General features: G+C 45.0%; 1 protein-coding gene and 1 pseudogene across 1 annotated transcript; one reads left to right on the forward strand and one right to left on the reverse strand.

Annotated features, from left to right (window-relative positions):
• Positions 1–633: 633 nt before the first annotated feature.
• On the forward strand, positions 634–1,400 carry LOC108533747 (protein mago nashi homolog 2-like). The gene is made up of 2 exons (XM_017878643.1): positions 634–943; positions 1,245–1,400. The coding sequence occupies exons 1-2, from the start codon at positions 665–667 to the stop codon at positions 1,395–1,397; spliced, it is 432 nt and encodes a 143-aa protein (XP_017734132.1). The 5' UTR covers positions 634–664; the 3' UTR covers positions 1,398–1,400.
• A 9,243-nt stretch (positions 1,401–10,643) lies between these two features.
• LOC108533748 (golgin-45-like) lies at positions 10,644–12,808 on the reverse strand (annotated as a pseudogene).
• Between the last annotated feature and the right edge of the window lie 939 nt (positions 12,809–13,747).

Below are 13,747 nucleotides of genomic sequence, written 5' to 3' on the forward strand. Positions count from 1 at the left end.
CCATGAACTTGTTTCCATTACTGGACCCCACCCAGAATGTCCTAGGGACAAATTCCCAGTTGTCTTTGCTCCTCTTAGAAATAATCAGAATCTCGGCCGGGCGCGGTGGCTCAAGCCTGTAATCCCAGCACTTTGGGAGGCCGAGACGGGCAGATCATGAGGTCAGGAGATCGAGACCATCCTGGCTAACACGGTGAAACCCCATCTCTACTAAAAATACAAAAAACTAGCCAGGCGAGGTGGCGGGCGCCTGTAGTCCCAGCTACTCGGGAGGCTGAGGCAGGAGAATGGCGTAAACTCAGGAGGCGGAGCTTGCAGTGAGCTGAGATCCGGCCACTGCACTCCAGCCTGGGTGGCAGAGCGAGACTCCGTGTAAAAAAAAAAAAAAAAAAAAAAAAAAAAGAAATAATCAGAATCTCTAGTGACAGAGTCCTACATGCTGCCTCTTTACCAATCTCCCTAAACAATTCTTGAGCATAGCCAAGTTGGAGAACCACTGGTGAAGTAGATAAAACATTGCTTCTGGGGATGAGAGAAACATAGTTTCAAGTCCCAGCTCTGTCACTCACTGGACATCTCAGGCCGTGGCCTCCTGTTTTTGTGTGTTTTTTAAGACAGGGTCTCTTGGTTGTCTGGGTTTTCAGCTGTCTTCCCGGGAACAAAAATGGCTATGGCTAGTGATTTATACCTGCACTACTACGTAGAGCACAAGGGCAAGTTTGGGCACGAGTTTCTGGAGTCTGAATTTCAGCCAGACGGAAAGCTTAGATATGCCAACAACAATTACAAAAATGATGTCATGATCAGAAAAGAGGTTTATATGCACAAGAGTTTAATGGAAGAACTGAAGAGAATTATTGATGACAGTGAAATCAGAAAAGAAGATGATGCTTTGTGGCCTCCCCCTGACAGAGCTGGCCAACGTGAGCTTGGAGATAAGCACATATCTTTTTTTTTTTTTTGAGACAGAGTCTTGCCCTGCCGCCCAGGCTGGAGTGCAATGGCGCAATCTCAGCACACTGCATCCTCTGCCTCCTGGGTTCCAGTGATTCTCCTGCCTCAGCCTCCCGAGTAGCTGGGATTACAGGCACACACCACAGCACCTGACTAATTTTGTATTTTTAGTAGAGATGGGGTTTCTCCATGTTGGCCAGGCTGGTCTCAAACTCCTGACCTCATGATCCACCCGCCTCGGCCTCCCAAAGTGCTGGGATTACAGGCGTGAGCCACCGTGCCCGGCACACATATCTTTTGCCACATCAAAAATAGGTTCTCTTATTGACGTAAATCAGTCAAAGGATCCTGAAGGCCTTCGAGTATTTTACTATTTGGTACAAGACTTGAAATGTTTAGTTTTCAGTCTCATTGGATTATACTTCAAGATTAAACCAATTTAAATTGTATGTTTTTCAAGCTGTTTGTATATTTAATTAAGGGATGGGAGGGATTATTTGTCATTTACAATATTGGTTTTTTTATAAATGTAAAGCAAACAAAAAAAATTGTATGTAAACTGAAAATAAGAAAATACATTAGCAGGCTTAATGGTTATCCTTACTTCAGTCTATGTGGGTTGGACAGTTCCCACACACTTTAAATTCTGTAAATAAAAGCCACCTTTTGTTAAAAATTCGCTCAAATAAAACATACCAAATCCTGGGGGAAAAAAAAAAAAAGACAGGGTCTCTCTCTCTCTGTGACCTAGGCAGGAGTACAGCAGTATGATCATAGCTCACTGCAGCCTCGACCTCCTGGTCTCAAGGGATCTCCCCTTTCAGCCTCCCAAGTAGCAGCTGGGACTACAGACATGTGCCACCATGCCTGGCCACTTTTTGTGGTTTTTTTTGTAGAGACAGGGTCTCACTATGTTGCCCAGGCCGGTCTTGAACTCCCAGCCTCAAGCAATCTGCCCACCTCAGCCTCCCAAAGTGCTAGGATTACAGGCATTAGCCACATAGCTTGGCCTTGTTTTTTTCAGTTGAGATAATAATGGTATGTGTGATGACTAAAGGCATGTCAATCATTTCAGATTTAGGCCAATGCAAAGTAAGTGCTCAGCAAATGTTAGGTATTGTTTTTCTCCTGCTAAATGCACCTTGTTGCTTCTGCTGTCCCTTTGTGGCACAGATCCAGCCCCGTCAGCACTCCAGGAATACCCCAGCGGTATTCCCACTAGGAGCAGTCTGTGGAGCCCCAGGAGGAAGCAGGGGGAAGGGTTTGATTTTGCTTCTGACATGCTTTAAGGGCACACTTGGCCACTGGAGGGCAGCATCCACTCGCTCATTTTTAGGAAGGCCATTCTAAAAAAGAATTTTCCAGCTGCAGAGGTGCAGAAGATGGAAGGAAGCCTTCATGGGGGCTTACTGGACACTGGGTTAGCTGTTTTATCCTAGTGGTTCATTTTATGCATCCTATTCCAGGCAGCCCTTAGTAAACAGATATAGCCTATCACAGAATACACAAAATAGGTTCTATAATTTTTTCTTTTCTTTTTTTTCTTTTGAGACAAGAGTGTCGCTCTCTTGCCCAGGCTGGCGTGCAATGGTGCAATCTCGGCTCACTACACCCTCTGCCTCCTGGGTTCAAGCAATTCTCCTGCCTCAGCCTCCTGAGTAGCTGGGACTACAGGCGCATGCAACCACGCCCAGCTAATTTTTGTATTTTAGTAGAGGTGGGGTTTCACCATATTGGTCAGCCTGGTCTCGAACTCCTGACCTCAGGCAACCCACCCGCTTCGGTCTCCCACAGTGCTGGGATTACAGGCATGAGCCACTGCACCCAGCCTAAGTTCTATAAAATATTAGTACAACCTATAAAATATAACCTATATAACCTATAGAGAGATGTTTTCCTTAAAGAACTGTTTTCTCATTGTCTTGAATCATAAAATGAGAATCTTGTTTCTAAACCTGGGGTCTCCTACAGGCACCGAGGTCTCCACAGGTGACCCCTGCTGTGCCACATGCCTGCATGTCTGGACCCCCACTCCTCTTGCAGGCATGCAGGAGGTTCCTATTCTCCTGCCCTGTTGTGGGGGCTGCCCATGAAGAACAGGGCGGCAGCTGAAGGAGAGGTGGCAAGCCCTTCCCAAGCCCTTGGTGCCCCCTCCTTACAGCAGCAGGAATGGTTTCTCCACCTGTGGGTCTAAGTGTTCCAGTGCCGTCTGAGGACCTGGTGTGGGGCTTCTTCCCAGCCCATCTCAAGGGTCTAGAGCGAGACTTCCAGGTGAAGTCGCTGTCCCCAAGTAGGTCCCAGAGAGTGGGCTGGGTCCTAGTTTGGGACACCCCAAAGCATTCACTAGATGAGGGTTCTAGCACCAGTGGTTTACGTGGGAGGTGCAGGGGATGGAAATGAGGAAGAGGCTCAGGGAAGGGGGGCTGCCAGTGAGGCTGTGCTATGAGCTCAGCACTGCATGGTCATCTGCACTGAATCGTGGAAGAAAGAAGCGCCGAGAAACAGCCTAAAACACGTGCCTCAGAATCATCCCATCCAAGTGGTGAGGGAGCTGAGGGCCTCAGACACCCACCCTGAGGGCTGAGGGCTGCTCTTGGTGGCTGCTTCCTCAGTAGCCTGCTCCATCCACAGAGTGGTCTTCTGCAGTTCTGGGAGGAAAGCCCCAGGCACACAGATGCAGGTACACAGATGGAAGTTTGCTGGAGCAAACTGAAGGGTGGGATGGGCACAGGCAGAGTGGTGACAGCTGCCGCTAGAGGCCACCTTCACCTCTGACTCAGGTGCCGGCTGCCCACTGTCCCAACAGCGCTTCTCCTGGATCTGGGCTGGGAGCCCACTCCTCCCCATGCTCATGGATGTCTGTCCTGCCTATTGACCAGCATCTGCCTCTGGAGAAGCCCATGCCCTATATGAGTTTTGGGGGCAGGCAGAATGGGTTTCTGTTGCTTGTGATAAGGAGCCCTGACATGCATTCTGAATTCAGGTGGCCTGCGTGGGGCTGCACTCTCCACCCTAGGGTAAGCACACAACCCAAGTTGGGCCTCAAACAGTAAGTGTGGAAAGTAAAAAGTTTGTTGCAGGAAGTCAGGGACCCTGAACAGAGGGACCAGCTGAAGCCATGGCAGAAGAATATAAATAGTGAAGATTTCATGGACATTTATTAGTTCCCCAAATTAATACTTTCATAATTTTTTTTTTTTTTTTTTGAGACGGAGTCTCGCTCTCGTCGCCCAGGCTGGAGGTGCAGTGGCCGGATCTCAGCGGGTGCGGAGTACGCGGAAGCGGGGGGGGCTCCCAGGTTTAACGCCATTCTCCTGCTCAGCCTCCCAAGTAAAAAAAAAAAAAGTAGGCAAAATGTCAGCTGGGACTACAAGCGCCGGCCACGCTCCGCAGGCTAGTTTTTTGTATTTTTAGTAGAGACGGGGGTTTCACCATGTTAGCCAGGATGGTCTCGATCTGCTGACCTCGTGATCTGCCGCCGCTGGGCGAAAGTGCTGGACTTACAGCGCTGTGACCCCAGCTGCGGCCCTACTTTCATAATTTTTTACGCCTGTCTTTACTGCAATCTCTGAACAAAAATTGTGAAGATTTCATGGACACTTATCACTTTCCCAATCAATACCCTTGTGATTTCCTATGCCTGTCTTTACTTTAATCTCTTAATCTCATCAACTTTGTAAGCTGAGGAGGATGTATGTCGCCTCAGGACCCTGTGATGATTGCGTTTTAACTGCAGAAATTGTTTGTAGAGCATGTGTGCTTGAACAATATGAAATCTGGGCACCTTGAAAAAAAAAGAACAGGATAACAGCAATGTTCAAGGGATAACAAGTGAGATAACCTTAAACTCTGACTGCCAGTGAGCTGGGTGGAACAGAGCCATATTTCTCTTCTTTCAAAAGCAAATAGGAGAAATATCGTTGAATTCTTTTTCTTAGCATGGAACATCCCTGAGAAAGAGAATGTGCTCCTGAGGGTAGGCTTCTAAAATGGCCACTTTAGGGGTGGCTGTCTTTTACGGTCGAAGACAAAGGAATGAAATAACCCTCGTCTCCTGTAGCGCTCCCAGGCTTATTAGGACAAGGAAATTCCCACCTAATAAATTTTGGTCAGACCAGTTGTCTGCTCTCAAGCCCTGTCTCCTGATAAGATGTTATCAATGACAATGCATGCCCGAAACTTCATTAGCAATTTTCATTTTTCCCCGTCCTGTGGTCCTGTGATCTCACCCTGCCTCCATTTGCTTTGTAAATATTTTATTACCTTGTGAAGCATGTGATCTCTGTGACCCAAACCCTATTTGTGCACTCCCTCCCCTTTTGAAAATCGCTAATAAAAACTTGCTGGTTTTGTGGCTTGGGGGGCATCATGGAACCTGCCAACATGTGATGTCTCTCTCGGACACCCAGCTTTAAATTTTTCCTCTTTTGTACTCTTTCCCTTTATTTTCCAGACCAGCCGATGCTTAGGGAAATAGAAAAGAACCCATGTTGACTATCCAGGGTGGGTTCCCCTGATAAAAGTTTCCTCTTCAAAGTTTCCCTTCTTGTTAAAGAATAAGTCGTAAGTGTTAGAAATAATAGTTTCTTTTAAAGACTAACTTCCTTCAAGCCTCCTTGCTTTGTGCTATCAACTCTTTACTAAGCCCTATCCTATGTAGCTGTTAGATATAAAGGAATAAGTGTATTCTATGTCCTTACACTTTAACGAAAATACTTGTGCTAGACATGCTCACAAACACGTAGTACATTCTATGTCCTTGTACTTTAACCAAAATATTTGTGCTGGACATGCTCACAGGCATGTCCCAGCTTGCAGCCTATGCACCTTCCCTATTAGGCATAAGCAACCTCCTCTTTTCCTTTGTTCTCCCTTGCCTTCACCTGTTTAGAAAAGTTTTAAATTATTAGCCACTCAGGTTTTAGTTTAGATTGTGAGGTCTGGCTCTAGCCAATGGAGACAGGACACAGTAGCAGGGACAAGCTGTGTAAAGGATAAAAATTGCTTCCCTCCTTTGTTCAGGTGTGTTTTCACCATTGTTCCATCTGCAAGGAGCACCTTTTCTGCAGAAAGTAAAATTGCCTTGCTGAGAAAACTTTTTGTCTGAATGCTAATTTTTCCTTGTGGTGCCGAGGAACAAGCATTCTATTTCTGAATAAACATTTTACATATAACAATAAGCAAAACCTAGTGTCCTGGCTGGGGCCACCATGTTGCCTGCCTCCAGCTGGGGCCGCTCCTTTTTCAAGAGTGTCTCTCTGCCAGACTTGCAATCACAAGGTGGGAAAACTGGAGCTGCTGGAAGTCATTTTGCCACCTCAGAGAGAGACGCTTTTGAGAATAGGGTCCAGCCAGAGAAGCCAGGCCCTGCTGGCATTTCAGTCTCTGCCTTAGCCACCTGGAAAGTCAGCATTACCTCTGGACACTTCAGTTATTTGACCCAGTAACTTATCCTTTTTTTTTTTTTCCAAGACAAAGTCTTACTCTGCTGTTGCCCAGGCTGGAGTGCAGTGGTGGGATCTCAGCTCACTGCAACCTCCACCTCCTGGGCTCAATCAATTCTTGTGCCTCAGCCTCCCTGAGTAGCTGGGACTACAGGCATGTGCCAACATGCCCAGCTAATTTTTTGTATTTTAGTAGAGATGGGGTTTTGCCATATTGCGCAGGCTGGTCTCAACCTCGTGAGCTCAGGCAATCTACCCACCTTGGCTTCCCAAAGTGCCGGGATTATAGGCATGAGCCATCACACCCAGCTTATCCTTCTGTCTTTACCAGCTTAGATTGGGTTTTATGTTTCCTGTACCCAGAAGGGTCCTAACCACTACACAATCTAATGGTTACTGTCACCCACAAATGACACTGGGTTGGGTACATTGATGACTTACTACATTTATTATCTCATGCTGATTGTACATAAAACCAAATTATTGCCACCTCCATTTCTCTCTCTCCTCCTGACCATCATGGCCCCAAACTTTGCTGTCCTGTACAGAGCACTGGGCTACGAGTCAGGAGACCTGGGTTCTCACCTTAGCTCTGCCTCAGCCCCTGTGACTTACAGCAAGGCAACCCATGCTCCCAGGCCTTGGTTTTCTCCTACAATAAATGGGAAGGTTGGACTCCATGACCTCAAAGGTGTTTCCAACACTAACATTCTATGGACATTCTTCTCCTTCTTCAACTGCATTTAGCCAGTCACCGAGGACCACAGAAGTTCCCTTGGAAATCTCTAACCCATTCCTTCTGCATTCCCCACTTCCATTACCTATATAATAAGAATGGGTTTCTCTGTTTCTTCTTTAAATGCCGCTTTCACCATGGAGTGCAAATTTGGAACTAAAAAGACTCCTGCAGTGAGTACAGCCCAGGAAGCCCCCTCTCTCCCTCACCACCAGAAGATGTGGAAGAGTAAGCAGAGATCTCCATTCATTGTGATCCTCAAAGTCCCAAATGAGCCTCAACCACTTGGTCTTACCAAACCACTCAGTGTTAGCGGTCGTGTCCTGCCCATCTCTCACAGTCCTTATAACATTTGCTTTGAGTAGGACTTGGGTTACAAATCCAATCCCAAATCCACCTGCACTAACTCAAATTAGAGAAGGGAAATAAATGCACCTGTAATCCCAGCTATTCAGGAGGCTGAGCCAGGAAGATCACTTGAGCCCAGGAGGTCAAGGATGCAGTGAGCTATGATTGCACCACTGCACTTCAGCCTGGGTGACAGAGTGAGATCACATCTCTTAAAAAAAAAAAGAAAAAATTAAGTCTTGCTTAAAAAAAGAAAGAAAGAGGCCGGGTGCGGTGGCTCAAGCCTGTAATCCCAGCACTTTGGGAGGCCGAGACGGGTGGATCACGAGGTCAGGAGTTCGAGACCATCCTGGCTAACATGGTGAAACCCCGTCTCTACTAAAAATACAAAAAACTAGCCGGGCGAGGTGGCGGGCGCCTGTAGTCCCAGCTACTCAGGAGGCTGAGGCAGGAGAATGGCGTAAACCCGGGAGGCGGAGCTTGCAGTGAGCTGAGATCCGGCCACTGCACTCCAGCCTGGGCGACAGAGCGAGACTTCGTCTCAAAAAAAAAAAAAAAAAAAGAAAGAAAGAAAGAAAGAAAAGGAAAATGTGTCACGAGGTACCAGGATACAATTCATGTCACTCACCCATGGGCTCGGGCTGACACGTGGCAGGGTCTCTTCTCCACTGTGGAGCATTGTTTCATTCTTCTCTCATCAGAGACCAGCTTTCTGTGCTTCACAGCTACATTGGCAGAAAACGTAGGCACCACCAGCTTCTGAGCTCCCAAGTTATCTGTCCAGCCCGAGATTGAAGTAACTCTTTTCAGCTGCTTCAACCACACTGTTGACTCACATTTCGAGTCTTCTCGACCTCTTTTCCATGTGATCCCACCATATCTTCCCACCTTGGAGACAGGTTTTGGTGTTTTAGACCCAATTTCAGCGTTTTATGTTTATTACTATGAAATGTAGCCTTGTAAGATTACATCATGACTGCCCATTAAGGTCTTTTTGAACCCCAAATCTCCCATTTACCTTATTGGCTTCATAATGGCCAATCCCATAAAACCCAATCCCATGGGTTTGATGAGTCCAAGTCATTAAGAAAAATGACTGACTGGGAATAATCACTGGTCCTCACAGCATGCAGAAATGTCCCTGCAAGTTGTCAGATGCATAAGCCAGCACATTCTGGCATGTTCGTTTCCACAGCCACTTAGTCCTCTAGTGGGACTCTCCATCCACTCCCCTTTCCCCATCATTCTCACCAGGATTAGAGGAGACGCTGTTTGTCTGAATTTCAGCAAGGACAGAGACATCTTTATATTGCTCTTCTGTAGAGGCCGGCATCTAGCCCCAAAAGAAGAGTTGACCAAGCAGAGCCTCTTCTATCTGGAACTGGGCTGGGCCCAGGGATCCCTGTATCTTTTTTTTTTTGGTGGGGGACAGAATCTCACTCTGTTGCCCAGGCTGGAGTGCAGTGGCACGGTCTTGGCTCAGTGCAACCTCTGCCTCCTGGGTTCAAGCGATTCTCCTGCCTTAACCTCCAAGTAGGTAGGATTACAGCTAAGATTACAGGTACCTGCCACCACGCCCGGCTAATTTTTTGTATTCTTAGTAGAGATGGGGTTTCACCATGTTGGCTAGGCTGGTCTTGAACTCCTGACCTTGTGATCCACCTGCCTCAGCCTCCCAAAGCACTGGGATTACAGGCGAGAGCCACTGTGCCCAGCCCCCCCGTATCCTTTTACAAGTGTTCACAAGCCATCTTTTAAATAGCTTGTTTCCAGAAGCCAGCTTCCCCAGGTATTGGAGTTTGCAAAATTTCTCTTGTATTGTTGATTGGAAAAGTAGGACTTACGGAGATTTCTAGAGAAGAAAGTATGATTAGAAATGGAAGATGCTAAAGAGTGCAATTAGAAAGTATATCTTAAGGTAATCTGTGATAAGAGGGGATGTTTTATATTGCCTTTGTTTTTAAGTTGACATTAAAATACATTATTATTTGACGAGATTTGTCCTTTGAAGACTTCTCTACTGATAGGCACCTCTGCAACAAATTTGCATAATTTGATATAAATATTTTGTAATTATTCCTAAAGGCCAATCAATGGGCATTTATGATGGCTAATAATAAATATACAATAGTATATATTACATAATATATATTAATTGATGGGTTGCATTTTTTTCTTTGAGCTTACACAATGTTTTAGAAACAGTCTACTTTTTATAAACATCAAGTTGGATATTCTGTGTTGCATTTGCTAAAAAGAGTCAATAGTTAAGAATCTGTTTCTTTTATATATGTCAGATTGTGTCCATTCAGAATACACAATCCCCTGCATAAAACTAACATGTTTTGCTGACGCACTTGTTAATTTGGCTCTAAAATATTTATTCTTTTTCTAATTTATAGCATTTATTTTAAAAAGATTAATCCCTTCATCCATTTCTCCAAGGCTCTTTTGTAGCTCAAAAAATTACCGTAAAGGTCCTCTGGTCTTGTACTACAATTACTTTAGAGTGGGGGTCAGAAAACTTTTTCTGTAATGGATCAAACAGTAAATACCGTAGGCTTTGCAAGCCATACATGCCCTGCTGCATCCGCTCAACTCTGCAGCTACAGTGCAAAAACAACCTAGACAATAGTGAATGAATGGGTATGGCCATATTTGACTCATGGTTGTAGTTTGCCTACCCTTGCTTTAGTGTACCTACATTAACACTGTTCATATAAACTATCCAGTAAGATAAATAATAGTTTAGTGCTTAAAAGAAAGTTATAGAACCTTTTTCTTTTAGAGTCCTTTAGGAAAAGCATCATGTATTGCTTGGAAAGTATTCTCTATTTTAAATATTAAATACAGTTTAACACACAAGAATATCCAACTTGATATTTATAAAAGTAGACTGTTTTAAAACATTGTATAAACTCAAAGAAAAAAATGCAACTGTATTTAAATTTTAAATACAGTTGCATTCTTTTATTACCTGAGATATTAATTAAGAAGGAGTAATCTGGAGTCTAGTACATAAAACATCTTCGGGTATTTACATTTTGTAAATAGGAAGTGATATTACTTCTAGCATTTTAAGAACCCCAGCTCCCAAATAATAATGACTCTTGGATAACAAGCAAATAAATACCTGTAGCATGCCTCCAATATATTGACTGTTAAAGGGCAGTAAGTTCTCCCTGGCAGTGATTGCAACAATTGAAAGTTTTATTTTCATATCTAGCATAGGGATGAAATCATCCAAAATTTTTCTTTGTAGCAAGTAAGGTGGTTGGTGAAAATTCAAAACATGGATTATCAGGCGAGCTCTCTGTTTAGGTAGTTGGAGCTAAAATTCGTAGAACCATTTCAGCCATTTTCTCTGCTGGGGTGCTGCAGAATTCAACTGTCCATGGAATCTTTTTTTGATTGTTAATGCCAACATTTCCCAGAAGATGAGAATTTACTGCTTTTGCCAACTTGCGATTTGTTAATGCCAGCTCTGCTGTGCTGTGGGGTTGTATGCTAGGAGAGTAAGGTTGCCCTCTTCCCTATTGCAAAGAGATTAAGAGCTCCTCCAGTAATTTCTGGGTAGCTATCATTTCCTAATGAAACTGTTCCTGTTCACTTAGGAGATCCTGTATGGAACCACGTGCACCATGTTTTTGACGCTGTGAAACTGCTTTTGAGGCCAGGCATGGTGGTTCATGCCTGTCATCCCAGTACTTTGGGAGGCTGAAGCAGGAGGATCACTTGAGGCCAGGAGTTCAAGACCAGCCTGGCCAACATGGCAAAACCCCAACTCTACTAAAAATACAAAACTTAGCCAGGCGTGGTGATGGGTGCCTGTAATCCCAGCTACTTGGGAGGCTGAGGCACAAGAATCACTTGAACCCGGGAGGCAGAGGTTGCAGTGAGCTGAGATTGCACTACTGCACTCCAGGCTGGGCAACAAAGCGAGACTCCATCTCAAAAAACAGAAAAATAAAACTGCTCCTGTGCTCTTGAGTTGGTTAACTCATCTGCCATTACTCTGCTTGCAAGGAATTTACTTCACCATACATCACACTGTATTAACATACATTCTAACTGTTTGGAAAGCTGAGCTGTCTTTCAACCTAGGGTTTCATTTTCTAAAATAAGCTGATTTTTCTCACAGGCTAGACATTCAAAGTGATACTGAAGATCATCCACAACAGAAGCCACCAGCAACTTTTTAAACTTATGACTTACCTCCATCTGTATACGGAGCTGGTTTCAAAGACCTTCTTTGTCCTATAGTAACCTTCTTTCATAATTCTTGAGCTTTTCCTTTTTTTTTTTTTTTTTTTTTTGACGGAGTCTCGCTCTGTTGCCTAGGCTGGAGTGCAGTGGCATGATCTTGACTCACTACAACCTCCGCCTCCTGGGTTCAAGCGATTCTTCTGCCTCAGCCTCCCCAGTAGCTGGGACTACAGGCGCATACCACCACGCCCAGCTATTTTTTGTATTTTAGTAGAGACGGGGTTTCACCATGTTGGCCAGGCTGGTCTCAAACTTCTGACCTTGTGATCTGCCCACCTTGGCCTCCCAAAGTGCTGGGGTTACAGGCGTGAGCCACCATGCCCAGTCTCTAATTAATATATTCTTTACTCTGAGAGTTCCTTATTAGGTTCTATAACTCTCTGACTGACCAAGGAATTCTCCTTTATGATATCCCAGAGACATCATAATTTTGTTGGAGCTATCATGAGTTATTGTATTTTTGTTGGAGCTATCATGAGTTATAGCAACTTTGGGACCTAATATTCTTTTTTTTTTTTTGAGAGAGAGTTTCGCTCTTGTTGCCCAGGCTGGAGTGCGGTGGCATGATCTCAGATCACTACAACCGCTGCCTCCCGGGTTCAAGCAATTCTCCTGCCTCAACCTCCCAAGTAGCTGGGATTACAGGTGCCCACCACCACGCTCAGCTAATTTTGTATTTTTAGTAGAGACTGGGTTTCTCCATGTGGGTCAGGCTGGTCTCAAACTCCCAACCTCAGGTGATCCACCGGCCTCGGCCTCGGCTTCACCAAAGTGCTGGGATTGCAGGTGTGAGCCACCGCACCCGGCGGGACCTAATATTCTTACAGCTTCCACTTCTACTGCTTTTCAGTGAGCATTTTCCCTGGCTGAACTCGTGGGCTCTCTGTGATGGAACTGCTTTCTTCCATGGACCCCGAAGGCTATGATGACTTCTGGATTGGACCCCAGAAGGCACTTCAACAGATTTAGGTGGCTCCTCAGTGTCCATTCCATCTCCTGCTCCTCAGTTTGGGGATGAAGTAAGGGTGACTTTGGTTTCTAAACTTTTAAGAGTAGTCATTTTTTTCCCCCTTAACTACTGAAAATGCACTCCAAGACTTCTACTGAACAACCTGTAAGATTATTATTCTCCCCATTTCAGGGGGCTTCACTGGACAGGCTCTTTGAATCAGTACCGCCAGGTTAACTTCTCACAGACCACTTCCATTCCAAAGCCGACCCGCCCAGGCCCTCCAGACATCCCTTACATTGCCTTTGGATTAAGTTTAGGATGGATCTTTCTTTTCCTCTTCCATCAAAAATAGAATCCAGATTTGGGGGATTTGACAGGCAATAGGGCCCATAGGCCATATTATACTCAACTAAGATATGATCAGATTTATAGATGCTCCATTATTTTATGAGCTATAAAATATAACAAATTAAACCATAACACAATGCTTTCTTTAGAATTTTATTATGTTCTTTACGTACTCATATATATACATTATTATATACTTATTGAAAGAGCTCAGACTTTTTTAGACATGTATCATGTACAATATGAGGAAAGCAAATTTGCTAAAACTCTCTTCTGAATCCCTTGTCAGAGTCTTTTTTTTTTTTTTTAGATGAAGTCTCACTCTATCGCCCAGGTTGGAGTGCAGTGGCACGATCTCGGCTCACCACAATCTCTGCCTCACGGGTTCAAGCGATTCTCCTGCCTCAGCCTCCCAAGTAGCTGGGATTATAGGCACCCGCCACCACACCCAGCTAATGTTTTGTATTTTTAGTAGAGACAGGGTTTCACCATGTGGTCAGGCTGGTCTCAAACTCCTGACCTCATGATTCACCCGCCTCGGCCTCCCAAAGTGCTGGGATTACAGGCGTGAGCCACTGCACCCGGCCCAGAGTCTTTAAGTGCCTGTTCTTCACACACCATTGCCTGCTGTGCCATCAATAGAAATGAAAATGCAGCATTTCTTTTTCTTTCTCTCTCTCCCCTCCCTCCCTCCCTCTC

This window comes from Rhinopithecus bieti, unplaced genomic scaffold, assembly GCF_001698545.2.
Source record: "Rhinopithecus bieti isolate Rb0 unplaced genomic scaffold, ASM169854v2 scaffold_11252, whole genome shotgun sequence".
Taxonomy (NCBI): domain Eukaryota; kingdom Metazoa; phylum Chordata; class Mammalia; order Primates; family Cercopithecidae; genus Rhinopithecus; species Rhinopithecus bieti.

Coding starts and splice junctions, on each gene's coding strand:
- LOC108533747 (XM_017878643.1), top strand. CDS start 665: ATGGCTATGGCTAGTGATTTATACCTGCACTACTACGTAGAGCACAAG. Junction 944..1,244: donor GTGAGCTTGGAGATAAGCAC/ATATCTTTTTTT, acceptor TGCCCGGCACAC/ATATCTTTTGCCACATCAAA.